General features: G+C 38.6%; 1 protein-coding gene across 1 annotated transcript; it reads left to right on the top strand.

Moving 5' to 3' along the window:
• Nucleotides 1-245: 245 nt before the first annotated feature.
• On the top strand, nucleotides 246-15677 carry LOC115572635 (SLAM family member 9-like). The gene is made up of 6 exons (XM_030402959.1): nucleotides 246-339; nucleotides 8558-8878; nucleotides 8963-9247; nucleotides 9485-9586; nucleotides 10442-10485; nucleotides 13948-15677. The coding sequence occupies exons 1-6, from the start codon at nucleotides 288-290 to the stop codon at nucleotides 14113-14115; spliced, it is 972 nt and encodes a 323-aa protein (XP_030258819.1). The 5' UTR covers nucleotides 246-287; the 3' UTR covers nucleotides 14116-15677.
• Nucleotides 15678-18052: the final 2375 nt, after the last annotated feature.

The following is an 18052-nucleotide window of genomic DNA, read 5'->3' as shown; positions in this document are numbered from 1 at the left end:
GTCAGATGTAAAGATTATGTAAATTTACATTTTTTACCTTAATTGAGGAGTGGTATTTTCAAGTATCACAATTTGTGAGGACTGAAATGTTTATCAAACAGTTGTTAAATATGAATCTGGGTGAGCAGTGAGCCTTAATTGTTAATGTGTGTGTGTGTGTGTGTGTGTGTGTGTGTGTGTGTTTGTATATGTGTGTATACCGTATGTAGTTCAGTTCTACTTCCTACTTTTGGCACAGCATAAAAGATAAATGAAACTTCCCCATTCTATATGTTACACGAGTCATAATGGGACCTATTTCACTTGTATGCACTGTTTATCTGGCATATTTGTTGCAAGGTAAGAACCTTATTCTACTAATATCTCATGGTTTGGATGGCCTCTGTTTGCTTTCAAAATCTAGTTGTTGTATCTCAGAACTAAACCATTTTGGTTAAAAGTCAAATAGAAGGCAAAAACTTCTAAACCATTTATAAAATATATTCTCTTTTCTTGGTTGGCTCTTGATTTCAAAGCAGTAATTATCCTGATCTCTGTTACTCTATAATGAGAATTAACATGTTTTTGGGATTGACTCGAAATGAAAAAATATTTATCAAGTAAGTCAGTATCGGCATCAAATGATCCTTGACTTTGGTCTTTTAATAAGATTTCTAAACAATATATACAAATATGGCATAAATCCTTTCTTAATAACATAGCCCTATTTTATGTTGAAGCACACCAACCATTTCAAAGTGTCTTGGAGCACTATACCAGAACTATTTTAGTCCGTATCGGCGCTGTGTAGAACAATGCAGATGTCACGGACCTGACTTTAAAAAGAGTAACTAATAATTAAGTTATCAGTAATTAATGAGTTGTTGGTAGCTTGTGCCTCTCAGCAGCTGGTTAATAGTTCTACTGATGAAGAAAGTTGTTAGTATGTATGTAATACAGTATCTCCAAGTCGTTTCTGAGGTAACTCATCATTACCTTAAAGTCCTTGAATCAGAGTTACTCAGGAATTACTCAGTAATGATTTATTAAAGGAGTCATCACCTGGTTTTTTACATATCCAGTCCCTCTTGGATCACTTTGGATCAATTCTTAAAACATATTAGAAAATTTAAAAAAAAAAAAAAAAAAATCAAACATAGAGCTTGTTCTGACACTTTTTCATACCGCGACTTTCTCACGCGAGATTATGCGCAAGGTTTTGACCGGTCCGGATGTGCATTGCATTAATATGTAATGAGGCGCGCGTTGATTGGCCGCAGGAAGGACAGAGCCGGAATGGGGGGCGAGCCTGCATGCACACAGACTCCAAAACATAAACAGCCCCCTGTCATGGCGCACACACTAAATGATGAACCTTACGGAATTCAGGCATTATACGAGCCGAAGTCGGAACCCGAACGGAAGAGTGAAGAGGCAGAGACGGTGGAAGAGACACGTTTACAGCAGGAAGTCTCTGAATGTTAAATTCTTTTTTTTTCTTCTTCTTACTTTTCACACTCGTGTTTTACATGTAAGACCTGAGTTTTAATGCTGGCGGTCACGATGTATGGCGTGAAAATTAAGTAGGCAGATTCGGCGTGCTCACTCAGAAAGTCTGGCTGATGCTTATGCGAGCTTATGCAAGTAGCCTCCTGTGGTAACGTCACCACGAAATCTCGTGCTTTAGGAATGCACACTATTGTGCACTATTCCTGTTCGGAAAAAGAGCCAAAGCGAAAAAAATTAGCCACTTTCAAACTGAGGCTGCGCTGATCGGTGATTACGGTAGGGAACAGATCGACTATAGATATGTACTTTCTATAACCCCACTTCAAAAAACCCGAACTATCCCATTAACAGTTACATTTTCTTGGCTGTGCTATGGTAAGAGTCGTGTAAAAAAAATTCAGATCACTAAAACTTCTTCATTATGATAAGGGAAAGATAATATTCAGAGCAGAGCTGTTTCTTGCTGTATGCCGACTGATATGGTTGCTGAAGACACCAGCCCATGCTGAAATAAAATTTTGATATGAAAGGGGCCAAATGTATGAATAAAAATTTACTTAGGCCACTTTCCATGCAGATTTCCGAATGTATAAAAATCCACAGAGGGTGAGACTGTGCACACATATTAACACCATGCATGCAGTCTTTTCAGTCTGATTAGAGTGATGTTGTGACTTTGTAAAAAAAAAGGGGAAGAAAAGTGTGAATATGGGTAGCATTTAATTCAGAGCTGTTTTAATTGTCACTTAATTGTGTCAGAATTACATCTATAGTTTATATGAAAAAACAAAACAACTTTACTATGATTACACAGTGATGCACGAGTTGTTAATCTTACTTTACTGTCTTCTGTAAATGTTTGTCAGTGTGTGTCATGATAATTATAATGATAATTGATCTTTATCTAAAGATTATTTTCCTGTATTATTGGGGAGTGAGAATACCTTCAAGTGTGACCTATTAACAGGTCCTTTAAACGGCACTATATAAGCTGTGCATAATGGCGGTGCCACATCATACAATGACTACATTGCTATAGGACATTGCCAATGCTGAATTTAGGCTGGAGCAAGTTTTCAAGGACCATACTGATGTTCAGGTACATGATGATGACTGCTCATCGCAGGGATCCCCTCTCCTTATACAGGCACTGGCACAATATCACTGTGTGCAGAGACACATCTCTTGGCCTTGTTTAAAATCAGACCACCTTTTTTAAAGTCTGTGGCTCCCAGTTTGCAGCGTTCAACGCTTCTGTCACTTTCTGTCTTCTAACTTACTTCATTTTGTTGCCGATGCATGTACCTAAACTTACAAATAATACTTGTTTTCGTCTGTCAAATTGATCAGTGGTTACTCCAAGTTCACAGTCTGTATAATTTTGCTTCTTTTTCTTCCACTTCTTCTTAGTTGCCCTCACCATTTCTTTATATGCAAAGCAGATGATTATAGATGTGTTTGAAGCCATTTATTGTAAATTTATGGAGGTGTTCAGACAGCCCGTGCACTTACGTGAAATTTCAGGATGATTGAGGTGTGTGAGGAAAAGACACGTGGGAACAGACATATGTGGGTTTTTATAAATATGACGAAAAGACCGCGTTTGCATGTTTTCCTGTTATGTGTTAAAAAAAGATTTCTAAATCTGAACATGCAGAGAGTTTTATACATTTGGCCCCTGGACCTGGTGTGTCTGACAACAAGGAGAGCACCTTGTTGTGACTCAGCACTAGAGGGAGCAGACATCTGGAAAAATGTGGGAAAGTGCTAAATCATGAGCAGGTGTCCTCTGCTCTGTCTGTTCCAGGAATTAGTATAGAATATGAAGAAGTGAAACCGAGATCCGTCTGTATGCTGTGAGACTCAACTTGAGACTCATAATGTTGATGAGACTGGACTTGGTGGCAGCATTATTGAGAAAGATGCTCTGAACGCATTGTGTATTATGAAGAGCTGCAAAGTTAATAATAATTTAGGACATAATTGAAAATACTGGCAAGCTGCTGCTGTCATCACAATAAAGAAAACTAGAAATTCAAATGACAGAATCCTTTTGTCAAATTAATATGACGTAGAAGATCAATAGTTTTTCACTCTGAATCCATGAAAATTTTAAAAACAAATTACTTCTATAGGCTATAACTTCTGTTTAAAATGATCAAGTGTCATGTTTGTTTTAGTCAAATATCTGCATGTTGCATTTTACTAAATTATTGTTAAGACCCAAATGCAAAAACACCAGGAGGAGGCAGAGTAGAGAACAAAAAACAAGCTTCCAATGAGAAGCTGAAATCCAGAAAATAACAGCAACCAGAAAAACAAGAAATGTGAATACCAAAACATCTAAGTAGCAACACAAAAAGCCACTACAACATTCAACCAAAAGCTAAGTATGAAATCAGGAAAACCATGAGGAGCAAAAAACCAACTAGAACTAGACTAGACAACTAGAAGTAGCTCAGGTGGACAACACAGGTGACACACACTGGAGAAGAAAATGGATAAACCAATAAAGACAAGGGCTAAATGGCTAAATACAGACAAGACACAGGTGGACACAGAAAAGGGAGGGAAATCAAAATGGGAGGAAATTAAAATCAAATCATGACACATGAGGGTAAAACTTCAAAATAAAACAGGAAGCTAGGGCTGGGCGATATGGCCTCAAATCAATATCACGATATATTGAGCAACTCACCTCGATAACGATAAATGAACGATAAGTAACACCCCCCACCCCCCCGCACCTAAAAAAAAGAAAAAAAAATCCTGTGTATTTACAGAAATGCCACTTTAAAGGACTGTAAAACTACATTGTAGTTAAGATTTATATTATTTATTTAGTAGTTAAGAACAACTGATAGGCACACGATTGAACAGCTGAAAAGCACAGATTACTTGAAATGACAACAACTGAACAAGTTTAAAAGTATAAAATATACAGTCCCTTATAAACAAATTCTAAGCTTCTCGCTTCTCACTTTTTTTATTTCTTCGAATTGAATCACATGGTTGTACTGCAGGTGGTGGAAGAGGTTGGATGTAAATAAATACACATTTTGAGGACTTCAGAATCAGAATCTAAGACATGAGACAAAATAGTAGAGAAGTTGACATTGCTGCTTAATAATACGTTTACCTCTTGAGCATTAGAGAACTTTTTATTATATATTTTTGATAGACACAGAATCTGTTTCAGAGGTCAGAGGGTCACATGACATGGAAGCTATTGAGAAAAAAAAAAAAAACAAGATTTCTGCATATTAATATTCATATAAAATAGAGGAAGCACTAAAGTACAATAAACATAGCTGTGTCTCATTCGTCCAGTTTACTAATACAATCTGCTGCTGGAGTCACTGGGCCCCATGTCATGGAAGATATTGAAAGAACTGCAATTATTTTGTATTAATATAGTTATGCTAAGTAATTTGATGACAGTCCCTAAATCAGTTTCCAGCGATTCAATGCCATGTTCTGGGAGGTGAGCTGACCGTCTTCCTGCTGCTCACACTGGGTGAACCTCAGTAAAGTGGCGGCTGGACCCGAGTAGAGCTTAGAATCAAGCCCGACCCGAGCCCGTGCACGTTGTGTCCGAGCCCGGCCTGACACATTGAATGTAATTATGAGCCCGAGACCGATTTAAACCCGACAACTGTTTAATACGTGGGCTGTTATAACTGACCTTCTCGACTACAATTGCGAGTTGTTTTAACTACAGAAATCTTAATGAATAATGCAACAAGTGCCGCACTTAATGCACTCGACAAAGCCGACAAATGTTATTATCACGGCCCACGACTTGTTTAAAATGGGTCCACAGTCACACCTCCGACTTTCCTCCAAACTTGCTCAAAGTTAATTCTACTGTTTTTATTTTTTCCTTTACATCTTCATGCTCCATGTTGCACTTAAGCTACACAATCAGTGATGCCGGTAACGCGTTACTAGTTTTGTCATTTTCCTTAGTAAAAAATATATATTTTTACTTTCTTCTTGCGTCTCGGGGAGTGACGTCACGTACGCGAGAAGTCACGTTTTCCAGCATGAGGACACTCACGTGTCAGACCACGCAGAGACACAAATGCAAACAACAATGGAGGGAGGAGAGAGATGCGCGTTTTCTAGCTGGAAATACCGTCATTATTTTGAGTGAATAAAGAACAAAAGACAAATGTTTGATCAATGGACCGGCCCGGCCGAAGACAGTGGCCTGTTGCAGCCTTTGAACGCAGCATCATTACACAAACTGTCCGAGACTCACAGCGAGAGTGGGTTCACTTGATTACTAACCTGGCATAGCTGGTGTTGCATCAGCGGGTGGAGTTTGCCATCAAATTAATGTAAAAAAAGCACATCGGTATATGCCGGGGTAGAGTAATCAAGTGGACCTAACATGTCCCCTGTCCCTAGTGGATGTTATGCCTATGACACCGAATATACCGACATGGCCAAAATGACGTCGGTTATCGTCGTAAATTTCGGTATAGGTAAATTTTCGGTTTATCGCCCAGGCCTACAGGAAGCTACAGAAGTAGAGTCATGACACTGCAGGTATCATTGCTGCACAGATGAGGCAAAACTCAATGGCTGTGTCCCAATTCAGGGTCTGCACCCTTGGAGTGCGCATTTGAAGTGCAATTACGTCACAACGCCGCGCGAAGGGTGTCCCAATTCAAAGTATTCTCATAATGCACCCTACAAATGCGCCCTTCTTTTACCTGTTTTTGGAATGTGCACCGCTTCTACCGTTCGTGGTCTCAGATATCACAAGATTCATTGCGCGCCCGAAGAGAAGAAAAAAATTAATAACCTCAAGTGGCGCAGATCTCGTATTTAAATGTAAGTATTGGGTCTATACTCGGTTTTTACTCATCCAACGCCAGGTATGTTAAACTTCAAGGTAAAATACGTTGGTAATGCTCAGCTTGATGCTTTTGGAAGTAAAGCCTTAAAGCCTTCACTTTCAAACGTTAGACGTTCAGAGGTTGACTTATATCTTAGGTTTACATAAATGGACCAAGATGAACAGATTTTGATCAGGCTGTGATCCCCGCTTTGTTTCCAGACTGTAACACTGTAAAGTCTAGCTAAACGTTTGAATAAAGAGCTAAGTTTATGATTATCCTTATGATGATTATATTTATTTTTTTGTTTGCTGTATTAAACCCTTTTGTCTGTTGACATAACACAAAACGTCTTTTACATTTCATTGGGTTGTAGGGAGCAAACAGAGAGGAGGAAGAGGAGGAGGGAGGAAGAAGGAGGACATGAGGCTGCAGAAAGGATGGAGAGGCTCTTCATGCTCCAGAGGACAATCCTTACATTATATCTGTTGTTTTTTAGTTAATGTATGGGTTCTTTTTAAATTATTTGTTCATAAATTATTTGTTTTGTTCATAAATATATAATATATAATTCATGAAACAAAATGTTGGTTTTTTGTCACACATTGTCTTTTCCATTCAGTATTTACAGCTTAAATACAATTTATAATAGCAAACGGCATCAAGTGCTACTTTCAGGGACAACAAGGGATTGAATGTTTTCTTTTATTATTAAGGTCTTAACATTTACAACTATTTAAAAAATTACAGCATAAATAACTATTTACAGATTATTATTCACTATTACAAAAACAATTATTATCAAAAAACAATATTAAAACAGTTACAGATGATATACAGTAACAAGCTGAGCAGGAGTCCCTGCAGTGTTGCTGGGCTGGATGGGATGCCACAATAAAGACCCTGGTGTCAGTGGGACATCATCTGGGTCGGTAGAGAAAGATTGTTAACTACAAAAACATTGTATGAAGTTCTACAAATATCTGACAACCAGTAAATTGAAGTAAATGTTTCATTTGAGTGAAGTTTCTTCTTTGTTAATAAACTAATTCTGCAAAAAATTTTGTTCAAAGTATATTTTCCCCTCACATGAAAACTTCTTCTAGTTATTCAGGGATTTTGTGTGCTGTTTTCTAAAGGGACACTTTGTCTAACATCTGACTCGCATTGGGCTCAGTTTGACAAGTTAAAATCCTCCATCCATACAAATTGTATCACAACAAAGTCAGTTTGAAGTATTTTAAAGACATTTTCTAACAAGGAGCTGAAGGTACTTCATAATGTTGAACTGATGATCCACTATGTTGGAAATATAGAAGGAATGAAGTAACTTTCAGCCTCTAGACCAAAAAACTGCAACCCTTTTACCACCTGCTTGTGTATTAAGAGACCCACCTGTAAGATGAAGCCTCACTCTTCTTCAATATCTTATGGTAAAAGAGACATTTCAAATAGTAAATAACTAAATAGGGTGACGTATGATCCTCACTCTCAATATCAACTATGTGGAAACAAGTGTGAATTCAATCACACAACACAGGTTAGCGATTTCAGAAAATGCATTAAACATGCGCAAGAGAAAACACATACATCCTTGGTATGAACCAGAGAAAAATAAAACAAGGACCCGGGTAATAATAGTTTCTCTACTGTCTAATTTTGTGTGTTTAAGTGCACTCTTAATTAGTTCGTTGAAGCGCTTTAGTTGGAGCTCATGACGGAAACCCTTTTTTGCTAGCAATACCTCCGTGTGTCTGTGCAGTTAGCCGGACCAGGCGCTGCAGCTGATGATTCGCTCCCTCGACGCGGTGGCGACCGTTTCTGTCCCCAGCAGCTCTCAGTGAGAAAACCCCGGTCTCCTTCGGCAGCAGTGAATAACCTCAGTCTCTCTCAGCAGCAGAAAAAGCTCCGTCTCTCACAGCAGTAGCAAGAAGCTCCGTCTGCCTCACGCTCCGGTCTGCTAGCTCCGGTTAGCCTGCGAAGATCCGCTCTCTCCTATCACTTCCCAGATCAAACACTTGAAACAAAAATCATTTACATTTTAACGTCTTATTTGTCTCCAAGTATTATTTATGCAAATTTTAACTTCATAACAACTGCCGCTTTAGATTTAACTTCCCAGGAGAGAAAAACAAATAAATACAACTGATATTTATCACAGTATTACATAACCATATATTGTTTGTGATGTTCATTGTATCATGTGTTTACTGTTGTTACAGGGTCCAGTGCTGTGACTCCTGTGTTTGTGCAGAAGGGAGACGATGTGATGCTGAATCTCAAAGAAGCTGATGATCTGGAGAACAGTTTTGTTTCTTGGAACTTCAATAATAAAAGTATTAATAAAGACTTAATTTTAGTCAGATGGCTTCCTCGTACTGAACCAGAAGTCTCTCCAGGTTACAAAGGAAGAATTGAGTTTACTGTGACAAGATGCTGTGTGAAGCTGAAGAATCTACAAGAGACAGACAGTGGAGTTTATACTGCACGAGTGATAGGGGCTGTTGACGAACAAACAACTCAATACAACGTCACAGTTCAAGGTGGGTTTGTTCACATCTGAGACACTGAAATGAAGTTTCTGCTGTCATGTTTCTGAAACGTTTCACACCTCTTTCCCTCCTCAGATCCAGTGTCTCCAGTTAATCTGACAGTGGACTCTGTGTCCAGCAGCTCAGACTCCTGTAACCTCACTGTGACTTGCAGCACACAGGACTCTCACATCAGCAGCACGTTTACATGTGACACCAAAACCTGCAGTCAGGAGGGAGGAGAGAGATCAGAGGTCACGACCTTTGCTGCTTCTCTCAGAGTCTACCTGGTGAATGACTCAATCACCTGTAACCATAGCAACCAGGTCAGCTGGACCGAAGACATCGAAAGGGCAAAAAAGCTTTGCATCCAATATGCTGGTAAGACTGACCTTTTTTTTAACAGAGACAGTTGTATTATTTAAACTTAAGTCTGTTGATTTTTTATTTTCAATGTACTCAATAAATTGAAATACAGCAAAGAAATATGCATTGATGACTATGTTCATGAGAATCTTGCAGTAAAGTCACATGACTTATTTCCATTACAGTATGTTAAAAAGACAGGCTGGCTAGATGTGGTATCATTTTCTAAACTGGTTTTGTTTATCTTTACAGATCCTAAACCTGTCATTATTGTTGTTGCGCTTGTTTTCATCGCAATTTTCTTGCTCCTCATAATTGTGGCAGCAGTTGTTTGTCTCCGAAAGAGAAGAAAACGTAAGTCCAAGAGTGCATTTTGATACAGAACTGCAAATTAAAATCTACAAAATACTGTTTGTTTACAGTGTTCTAGCTGCCATACACATAAACCCCCTCTGTGTTTGTATGCAATGTAATTACGATAGTTATATAATCCACAGAATCACAGGCGCTTCACACCGTATGGTTAGGAATCCAAAACTGTTCATTCTTTACCAGTGTTGAATCAAATTTCTGTGTAACTTAAAGGAGAACTTCGGTCGATTTAAACATGCAGCTTCATTGCTCAAGCTACCCTTGACTTGCCAGTACCGAAGACGCGAAAACATTTGGTCCAGCCATCACAGAGCTCCGTGAACGGAGACTTAGCATTGAACGCTAACAGCATGGGGTCAGAACTTTACACTGTGTTTTAAGTGTCTTAACATGCTCCACATCTCACACCAAAAGGTATGCAACATCAGCAGACACCTTACAACACAGCACTGTAGCGTTTATGACTCACAATGAATAAAAAAGTAGTTATTTATAGATTTAGTGATAGAAGTAATGATTGCATCTTTTGAGACAAACTGATTTTCACTTAAGAAAAATGAGACAGTCTCAGAATTACACTTGTCCTTGTCATTCATCCTAAGCATCAGATCTCGGGTTAGTCAACAACATCACATAATATAAAATCCTACACATAGAGGCTTTTAAATGTGCTGTTGTTCATGTGCATTCAGACTCAATGTAGGTGAACCTCAAGAAATGTAAATGTGATTCAATAAACCAGCAGAAAAGCTAAAGATCTTTAATTATTTAAGAAACAAAGTTCTCTAAATATATTGTGAAATAAAGCAACATTAATTTTTTATGACTGACCTGCAGAAAAAACAGAGAGCATCGACAATACAGTGTATGCAGTTCCTGAGGTGAGTGTTTTTTGTTTCGTTTTTGTTTTTAATCTCTCTCAAAAACAACAAAAACAAAGACAAACAAACAAATGACAGAATTTCAAATTCTGAGTCACTTAACAACTGACACTGAGTTTAAAGATCCAGATGTAAGAAGGTTGATTTTTGAGTCTCATTCTCACAACTCAACGCTTCGGGGTTGTGGTTGATCTGACCAACAATCCCAAAGCTTTAGTTTTTGACAAGTTGGAAAAGAGATTAAGTGTTTTACGAGGTGGACCTTTAAGGGAAATGGGCAAAATAAAGAATGTTTTCAAAGTCAAAAACTGGAGCCTCACATATTCTAGATAGATAGATGCTACGATCCATCTAGTGTTGTAGTACTCGAGATCGGTCATGGTCTCGAGACCATTTTTTGAGGGTCTTGGTCTTGTCTTGGAATCGAGGGCATTTTTACTCGGTCTTGTCTCGGTCACGGACTGGGCGGACTCGGGTTTTTTGAACGAGACCGGTCAAGACCACCGTTGATAGGCTTTTTGTCCATGCCTTACTGATAAGAGTGAAAAAGGACCCTCTCAAGTAGTGAAGTGTAAAGATTTCCCCCAGCTGCTACCTGCCCGGTGTCAGTCAGTGCGTTTACATGACACTCAAGAAAAATGAATTACTGTGTTAGTCCGACTGTGATCGGATTTTTAAGATGCATGTATACACCTTAGTCTGACTAAAATCGGATCGGATTTCTCATAGTCGAATTAAAACACCTAGATTATTCGATTGATAGTCGCATTACTCCTGCATGTATACGTTCCCTCAGATCAGATCGGATTTCGTGTTCTGCGCAGGCTCGAGATTTATTTTCCGGGGCCGTGAGCCAGAAGTAGAAGGACGGCGGCAGTGGCGTCTTTACTCTGAAATAACCTCAAGAAAGAGAGCCATTGTGCATCTAGTTTGTGTAATTATCATGTACCATACACACCATACACAAAATGTACAAAGATGTAGCTTCATCTCACTCTTCATACACCATCTTTCTCGAATGCCGAAGCAGTTCTTTGTTGCTGGTGACGTAACAAGGTCAGCCGGAGGTATCTCTAATAGCATAGTCGAACTATGGCTGTAATCCGACTAAGCTGTGCATGTGAACGTACTGAGTGTGAGTGTAACTGACACACCCCACTGCACACTGAGTATGGAGACGACAGGAGGAAGGCGGCTGTGTGAATTTGTAAGCAGTAGGTGATTTGAGGGGGGATGCCGTCCCCCTTGTTAGCAAAATTACCAAAAAGCATCACCGTTGTTAACCTGACCTCACTCTCCATCCGCTAGTAGCAGATAGTGTGTTACAAATTACAAGTGGCCGCGATCAGTTCCGTCACACAGTGGAGTCAAGCCGGACTCGGCTGTTTTGCGATCTGGCTGTCTGGTTTATCTTTGATGAAAGCTGCAACAAGCTGCACAGAGCAGATCGCACCAACAGGAAGTCAGAGACAGAGGAACGGCAGAGAGCATTCGGTCAATTTTCAAATTAAAACACACTGTGCTGACTAATTTTTACCATTATTTTCTTAGATTTTTTATGGAAACAGAATCTGTTTCAGAAGTCAGTGGGCCACATGACATGTAAGCTATTGAGAAAAAAAAAGCATAATTTCTGCATATTAATATTCATATAAAATAGACGAAACACTAAAGTACAATAAAAAGAGCTGTGTCTCATTCTAGCTTTCTAATACAATCTACTGCTGGTTTGGAGTCACTGGGTCACATGACATGGAAGATATTGAAAAAACTGCAATTATTTTGTATTAATATATTTCTGCTAAGTAATTTAATGACGTTCCCTAAATCAGTTGTCAGGGATTCAGCGCGGCTCTGGGAGGTGAGCTAACCGTCCTCCTGCTGCTCAGACTGGGCGAACCTCAGTAAAGTCGCGGCTGGACCAGAGTGAATATCCGCTGAATACCCAACCTAAAACAAACTTTATCCCGGTTCGATGAGTCACCTGTTGCAGCCTTTGAATGGGATGACGGGTGGGTTGCCAACATCGCCGCAGACCCCTGGCGCATTTTACGCCATTGGACCCTATCCCTCCCCCGCGAGGGAGAGAGAGGGTGCAGCGAGCACTTAGTCCACGGCCCGGGAAGGGACGAGGTCCCGGCGGGGGGGTCACTGTCACTCAACTTAAACGGTGACTTGTAGAAATTATGCAAATAGCATAATGACAATAATATTCGGCTTTAAAATAACTTAGGGTGCAGTGCTTTCACTATGTGCAACTTAAATTCGCCGTTCGCCCCCCGTAAAATTAAACCTACAAAAATCGTGTCTTTTTTTAAAAAAATGTGCGGAGGCGCTGGCGCTCGTTGGGCCCCAGGTGCATGTGGGCCCCTGGGCCTGTGCCCATAAAGCCCATTGGGTAATCCGGCCTTGCTGGCATCAGTCCACTCAAACTGCTCCATGTTTCATTGTATGCTTCAGGCTGCTTATGTGTTGTTTGTCTGTGTTTAATTATATTTTTTTTCTCCCATCAATTGAATGCTTTATTAGAGACAAAGGGTCCATTTCTGAGAATATCGTAGCTGACACAAACTCTAAAGCTGTATTCCAGTTTATGAAAGAGTAAACAAATGTTCCAGAAGGTGTTTTGTTCTCAAAACTCTTAAAATAATAAAACATTTAAAAGTCACAAAGAAACAACACTGCAACAATGTGATTTACATTAGGTATTGTAGGTATTTTACATCATGTATTCTCTCCTCCCTTTGCTTCTGTTTGTTGGCACTCATCATAATCTAAGAAACATGCAAGGATGGATATCTAATTTTATTGTTATGGGGGATAAGCCAAAATTTTGGAAAGTACTGTTGCACTGAATGTATGTAGAAGAAACTTTGATGACTGCCATTAAACTATAGTGGGAAATGTAAAGATAAAAAACTTCAGTGTTGTTCCAACATGTTAAAAGATGCAGCTGCTTAGTTCTGTTATTGTGGCTGTGCTGACAGTGAGGAGGGGACCAGACCTTAAAATACTTAAAATCGCATTGTTGTCAGTGTAATTTCAGCATTTGGCTGCATGTGTCCTCATACCTCGCCAAAAGTGTTTACTTCTGCATATTCTTACAGAGTGAATGTAGGGAATACTGTGAGCAGAAAACTCTGCACTTGTGTTGAGTGTTTTTGCCAGACATCTATCTATGTGATATTTCTGTGAAAAGTGCAACAAGAAAACTGTTCGCAGAGAACCAGAAATCTTCTTTTTCAGTCTGACAACAAAAGTAGTTTCAATTGCAGTCTTTTCATGTGTGTTTGTTTTTTAGTTGCAGGGTGTTCTCACATTTTTAGAAACGGTAAAACCATTTCCCGCACCCCCCTCTGCTGCTCAAGAAAAAACCCTACAACAATATACAATATACTTTTTCCAATACACAAAACATGGAAAAAGCTTTTGCTGATGTGTTTTATCTGATTTATTTACCAGATGGAAGCTGCAGCCCAACCTCTGGATCCAACGAGTGATTCTTCTTCTCCATCCAGTGTCTACAGCTTGTTAGAGCCTCACACCGGACCTACGAGATCCGATGAGGCTAGAAACAAACCTCTGCCAGAGAGCGTTTATGCTTCAGCAGAAAAGCCTCCTAGGTCCTGAAATGATTCCTCAGGAATTGCACTCCACATACTGATCCCCACCCTCACACTTTAAAAAAGTTAATATCATACCTTATGCAACCTGCTCTGCTCGGGAAAGACTTTTCGCATACACAAACATTTCTCTGTAAAAAGCTGTAAAACAATGAAGAATTGTTACTGAACATCAGACATCTTTAGAAGTTCCTCTATAATCAGGTTTGAGCTGTTAGATCTAATCTAAATTCAAAGGTCCTGAAGAGCCTTTTTAGTCTTATCTTACTTTTATTTGTACCAGTATTATGGGTTGTCTCAGTCAAGTTAAACACTGTATAGTCACAACTCCCTTTTTAAACATTTTTTTTTGTTGGGGTGGGAGGTGTCTATTACTTTTTAGTATTTCTCCTGTTTGATTTGAATTTCTTGATTGTACATTTTCTTTACTATGAATTGTAAACTTGGTAGAAGATGAGCTGCAGACGTCTATATGAAGATGGTAAAGGAAACATTCAAGTATCAAAAACATGCAGAATCATTTTAGGGAATCTGGACAAAAACCTTTCTTTGAATGAATGATGAACCATCTTTGAACACTGTATCCAATTCTAGTAATACATCCAAGATCAGTGTCGGAAAGTGACAAAAGACTTGTCACTTCTATCGTCTGCATCTGGTCACCCAGTGGTCCAGGATTATGTGTCATTATTCTTAATAGGCTCAGTAGTGTTGTACATGGCATCATAGAGTGGTGTAGTCTGTACCTAGAAATCAGTTAGCTTTTTTTATATTTCTGGTTCCCTCATCTCAAAATTAATGAGTCCTCCATTTACACATACTTTATGACTATGTGTTTTGTAGCCTAGCTTAAAGCTAAGAGGATGGCAATATGTTTCACTTCATTTTGAGGCGCACAAAAAGAGAAACTTATGATTTAGTCGGTTAATTAATGAGTAGTAACTAGTTTGTTCCTCTCAGGAGCTGGTTCATAGTTATCAGAAGTAACTCAAGAAGAAAGTGTTCAGTATGTCGACTCATAGATATTTATGAACTACACATTACCTAATGATAACCTATACTTAATTAACCTAGCAGGGATGTGCACATGATTATAAAGGGGCAGGGGCTCAAAGTCAGAAAAGGGCAGTATGTGCGCGCTGAAAAAAAATCCAGCCCTTAATAGCACCATATGTAGATTGATTAATGTAAAATTAATAAACACAGTGCTTATAGAAAGCTAAACTCTTAACTGTGTATCCTGTGTAGCTGTGACTGATATGTGACTGCTATTTCATTTGTGTCAGCAAATTATTGTCAACATGAGTTTATTCACATTATCATAATACTGAGGTTTGGAAAACATGCAATTCAGCTGTGGTTCTTAAAAAGCAATAAAACACTGGTTTATTATTAGGCTATTTATTAGAGGGTAAGTGCAAACTAAAAATACAGGTTACACATCTAAAGATGTGACAAAACCAAGAAATGACAACTGTGACTGTTAGTAGGAACAGCAATGTTTACAACAGCAAAGTCGCAGTAAACTCAATATCTGAAAGAAGTTTAAGATTTGTGGCAAGATAAACACCCGACACAGACAGCTGTCATATTATTCTTAACTCTCATTATCAAGCAGTTAGCTTAACAAGCACAAATGGGCGCTCTTCTGAAATATGACTCATATTTAAGCACGTTGAACAAGTGGAAGGCGACTTGTTAGCCCCCACAAGGAAGTTATGTTAATGGTTTATAACTCACAAAGGTTCAAGTCGCTCCACTGTCACGTCTCATCTATGTGCCTGGTGGAGTTCTCCATGAGGCAGCGGCTTCTCTCATTCATGTCTTCAAAATAAAAGCTTTACATTGCACCCCATTAGAGTTTCGAACAGGGTTCTTAGCGGGGGGCTTTTAATTTGAAAGTAGCGACCGTTCGTAGAGAGAGACAGAGCGGAGCCACAGCGGACAGAGAAGCGGTTTAAGGCTCAACACACACACACTCACACACGACACCATATTACGTACGAAATGCGTACGGTAGATAACCGTTGTGGTTATTATACCGCCGTTTTTGACATCCCTTTGCACAACAGGAATTTATTTATTCATTTAAAAAACACAAAAAGGGCACTTTATAATACGAGGCAAAAAGGGCAGGGGCTCAAGCACCCCTTGGGCCTTATATTATGTGTGCACGTGCCTGTAACCTAGTATCTCCCAGTCCACGACTGTTCTCTAGTTACTTATTATCTACAACTGTATATAGTCCTTAAATAACAGTTATTTAGGAATTAACAATCAATTGATTATCAAGTCATTTCTGGTCTTCACATTTGTGTTTACCATGTTATAGTGTTATTGTTGTTTCTACTGAATGAATTGAATTTTATTCTTTTTAAAAACCACTTTTGTTAAAATCCCAGTTTTTTATGTTCTGTTTCCTGTTTTATTTTGGAATCGTGCCCTCATGTGTCGCGTCTTGCTTTTCTGTTCCTCCTTCCAGTGTTTTTCCGTCCCTTTCCCTCACCTGTCCTTTTTCAGCCTCACTCCACCTGTACCTGATACCCTCGTTAGTTTGAGTGTACATAGTCTTTGTTCTCCCTCATGTCTTTGTCAGTTCGTTATGTATTCCGCCGTGATGTCACCCTGTGTTCCCCACCAGTGTCACTTCCAATGTCTTCCCAAATGTCTCCCCGTTGGCATGTTTGATTTTTGTTCCTTGAGTTTTCATTGTTTTGTACTTGACCCATTTTTGTTTTCTAGATCTCTTGGTTTTTGTATCTTTCAGCTTTGTTTAAATAAAGCTCGCCTTTTGTTCCCCTATCCTGCCTCCCGTGTGTTGTCGGCATTTGGGTCCTCACCTTGTTTGCCAATTTATAACAACTTTAGAACCAAATACATCTGTATTGTAGACTTGGAGAGGTTTTCAGTAAAGAATTCCAACATGAATGAAACATTTTTTTTTTTTGAAGTGTCATTGAATGTTTTTAAAGTGTCATTAAATATTATTATTTCCTACAACAGAAGCTCTGATCGAGTCCTTGCAGAAAAACTCACAATATTGAACAAGATCATTTAAATTAGATTTATTAGATGTATTGTAATTCCACAGAATACAAGTACAGTTAGCATAATAAAAGAGGGGGAGCAAAAGTCTGTGACACATAATATTTCAGCTTCTACTTATTCACAAAATCATGAAAAATATAGGATTTAAAAGGTGCCATTTGTAAGAAAAGTAGATTTGAGTCTCAGTCCTAACTCGTCAAAAACTGAAGCTTTGGGATGGCTGCCGACCCGGAGCATCATTACTTGACAAGCTGAGAATGAAAAAAAAACAAAAAACAACTTACTTTTTTTTTTTTTTAACATGGCCATGTCTTTGCATCAATAACATAAAATCAGCTGCTCGGATGTGCATGTCCTCCTGTGGGCTTCACACTGCACAATACAAGCAAAACAGGGACCCACTCAAAGAAAAACAGCTCTTTAAATCAATCAATAATCATAAACACATTCAATCAGATTTAAAATGAAATAAAAAATAAAGGAAAACAAACAAAAGCTTAACACCTTTTTTTATATGTATTGCTGTCCCCCTTTATACTTCATAACTAGGATGGAACCAGATATTAGAATGTTTGTAAATGGATAAATTGTAGCAGATTAGCATTTCAATAAATTACCTAAATACCAGAATTGTATCCATAGTGATAATTAGCCTCATCATATCACAACATAAGTCTTGAATACAGTCACGTAAGTAATCTTTTAAGTATCTTGTACACCTTCAAAGACCTGAAATGTTAATTGGAATAAACACAATAATGATCAAAGTGTGCATAAAGGATGACACATTCACTTTTAAAAGTCTTGAAATCTAGAGTAAAATAAAAATGATAATAACAAAATGTTTGGTAAGCATATGTTCATTCAAAATCAGTCATGGAATGTCATTAACTCAA

The sequence above is a fragment of the Sparus aurata genome, chromosome 21, assembly GCF_900880675.1.
Source record: "Sparus aurata chromosome 21, fSpaAur1.1, whole genome shotgun sequence".
In the NCBI taxonomy this organism is placed as follows: Eukaryota; Metazoa; Chordata; class Actinopteri; order Spariformes; family Sparidae; genus Sparus; species Sparus aurata.
The sequence above is the reverse complement of the archived record's forward strand: the minus strand, read 5'-3'. Positions and strand labels throughout refer to the sequence as shown.

Excerpts from the sequence above, each read along its gene's own strand:
- LOC115572635 (XM_030402959.1), top strand. The coding sequence starts at position 288 with ATGGGACCTATTTCACTTGTATGCACTGTTTATCTGGCATATTTGTTG. Across the intron at positions 8,879-8,962 it reads ATACAACGTCACAGTTCAAG|ATCCAGTGTCTCCAGTTAAT; the intron begins GTGGGTTTGTTC and ends TTCCCTCCTCAG. Across the intron at positions 10,486-13,947 it reads CAGTGTATGCAGTTCCTGAG|ATGGAAGCTGCAGCCCAACC; the intron begins GTGAGTGTTTTT and ends TTTATTTACCAG.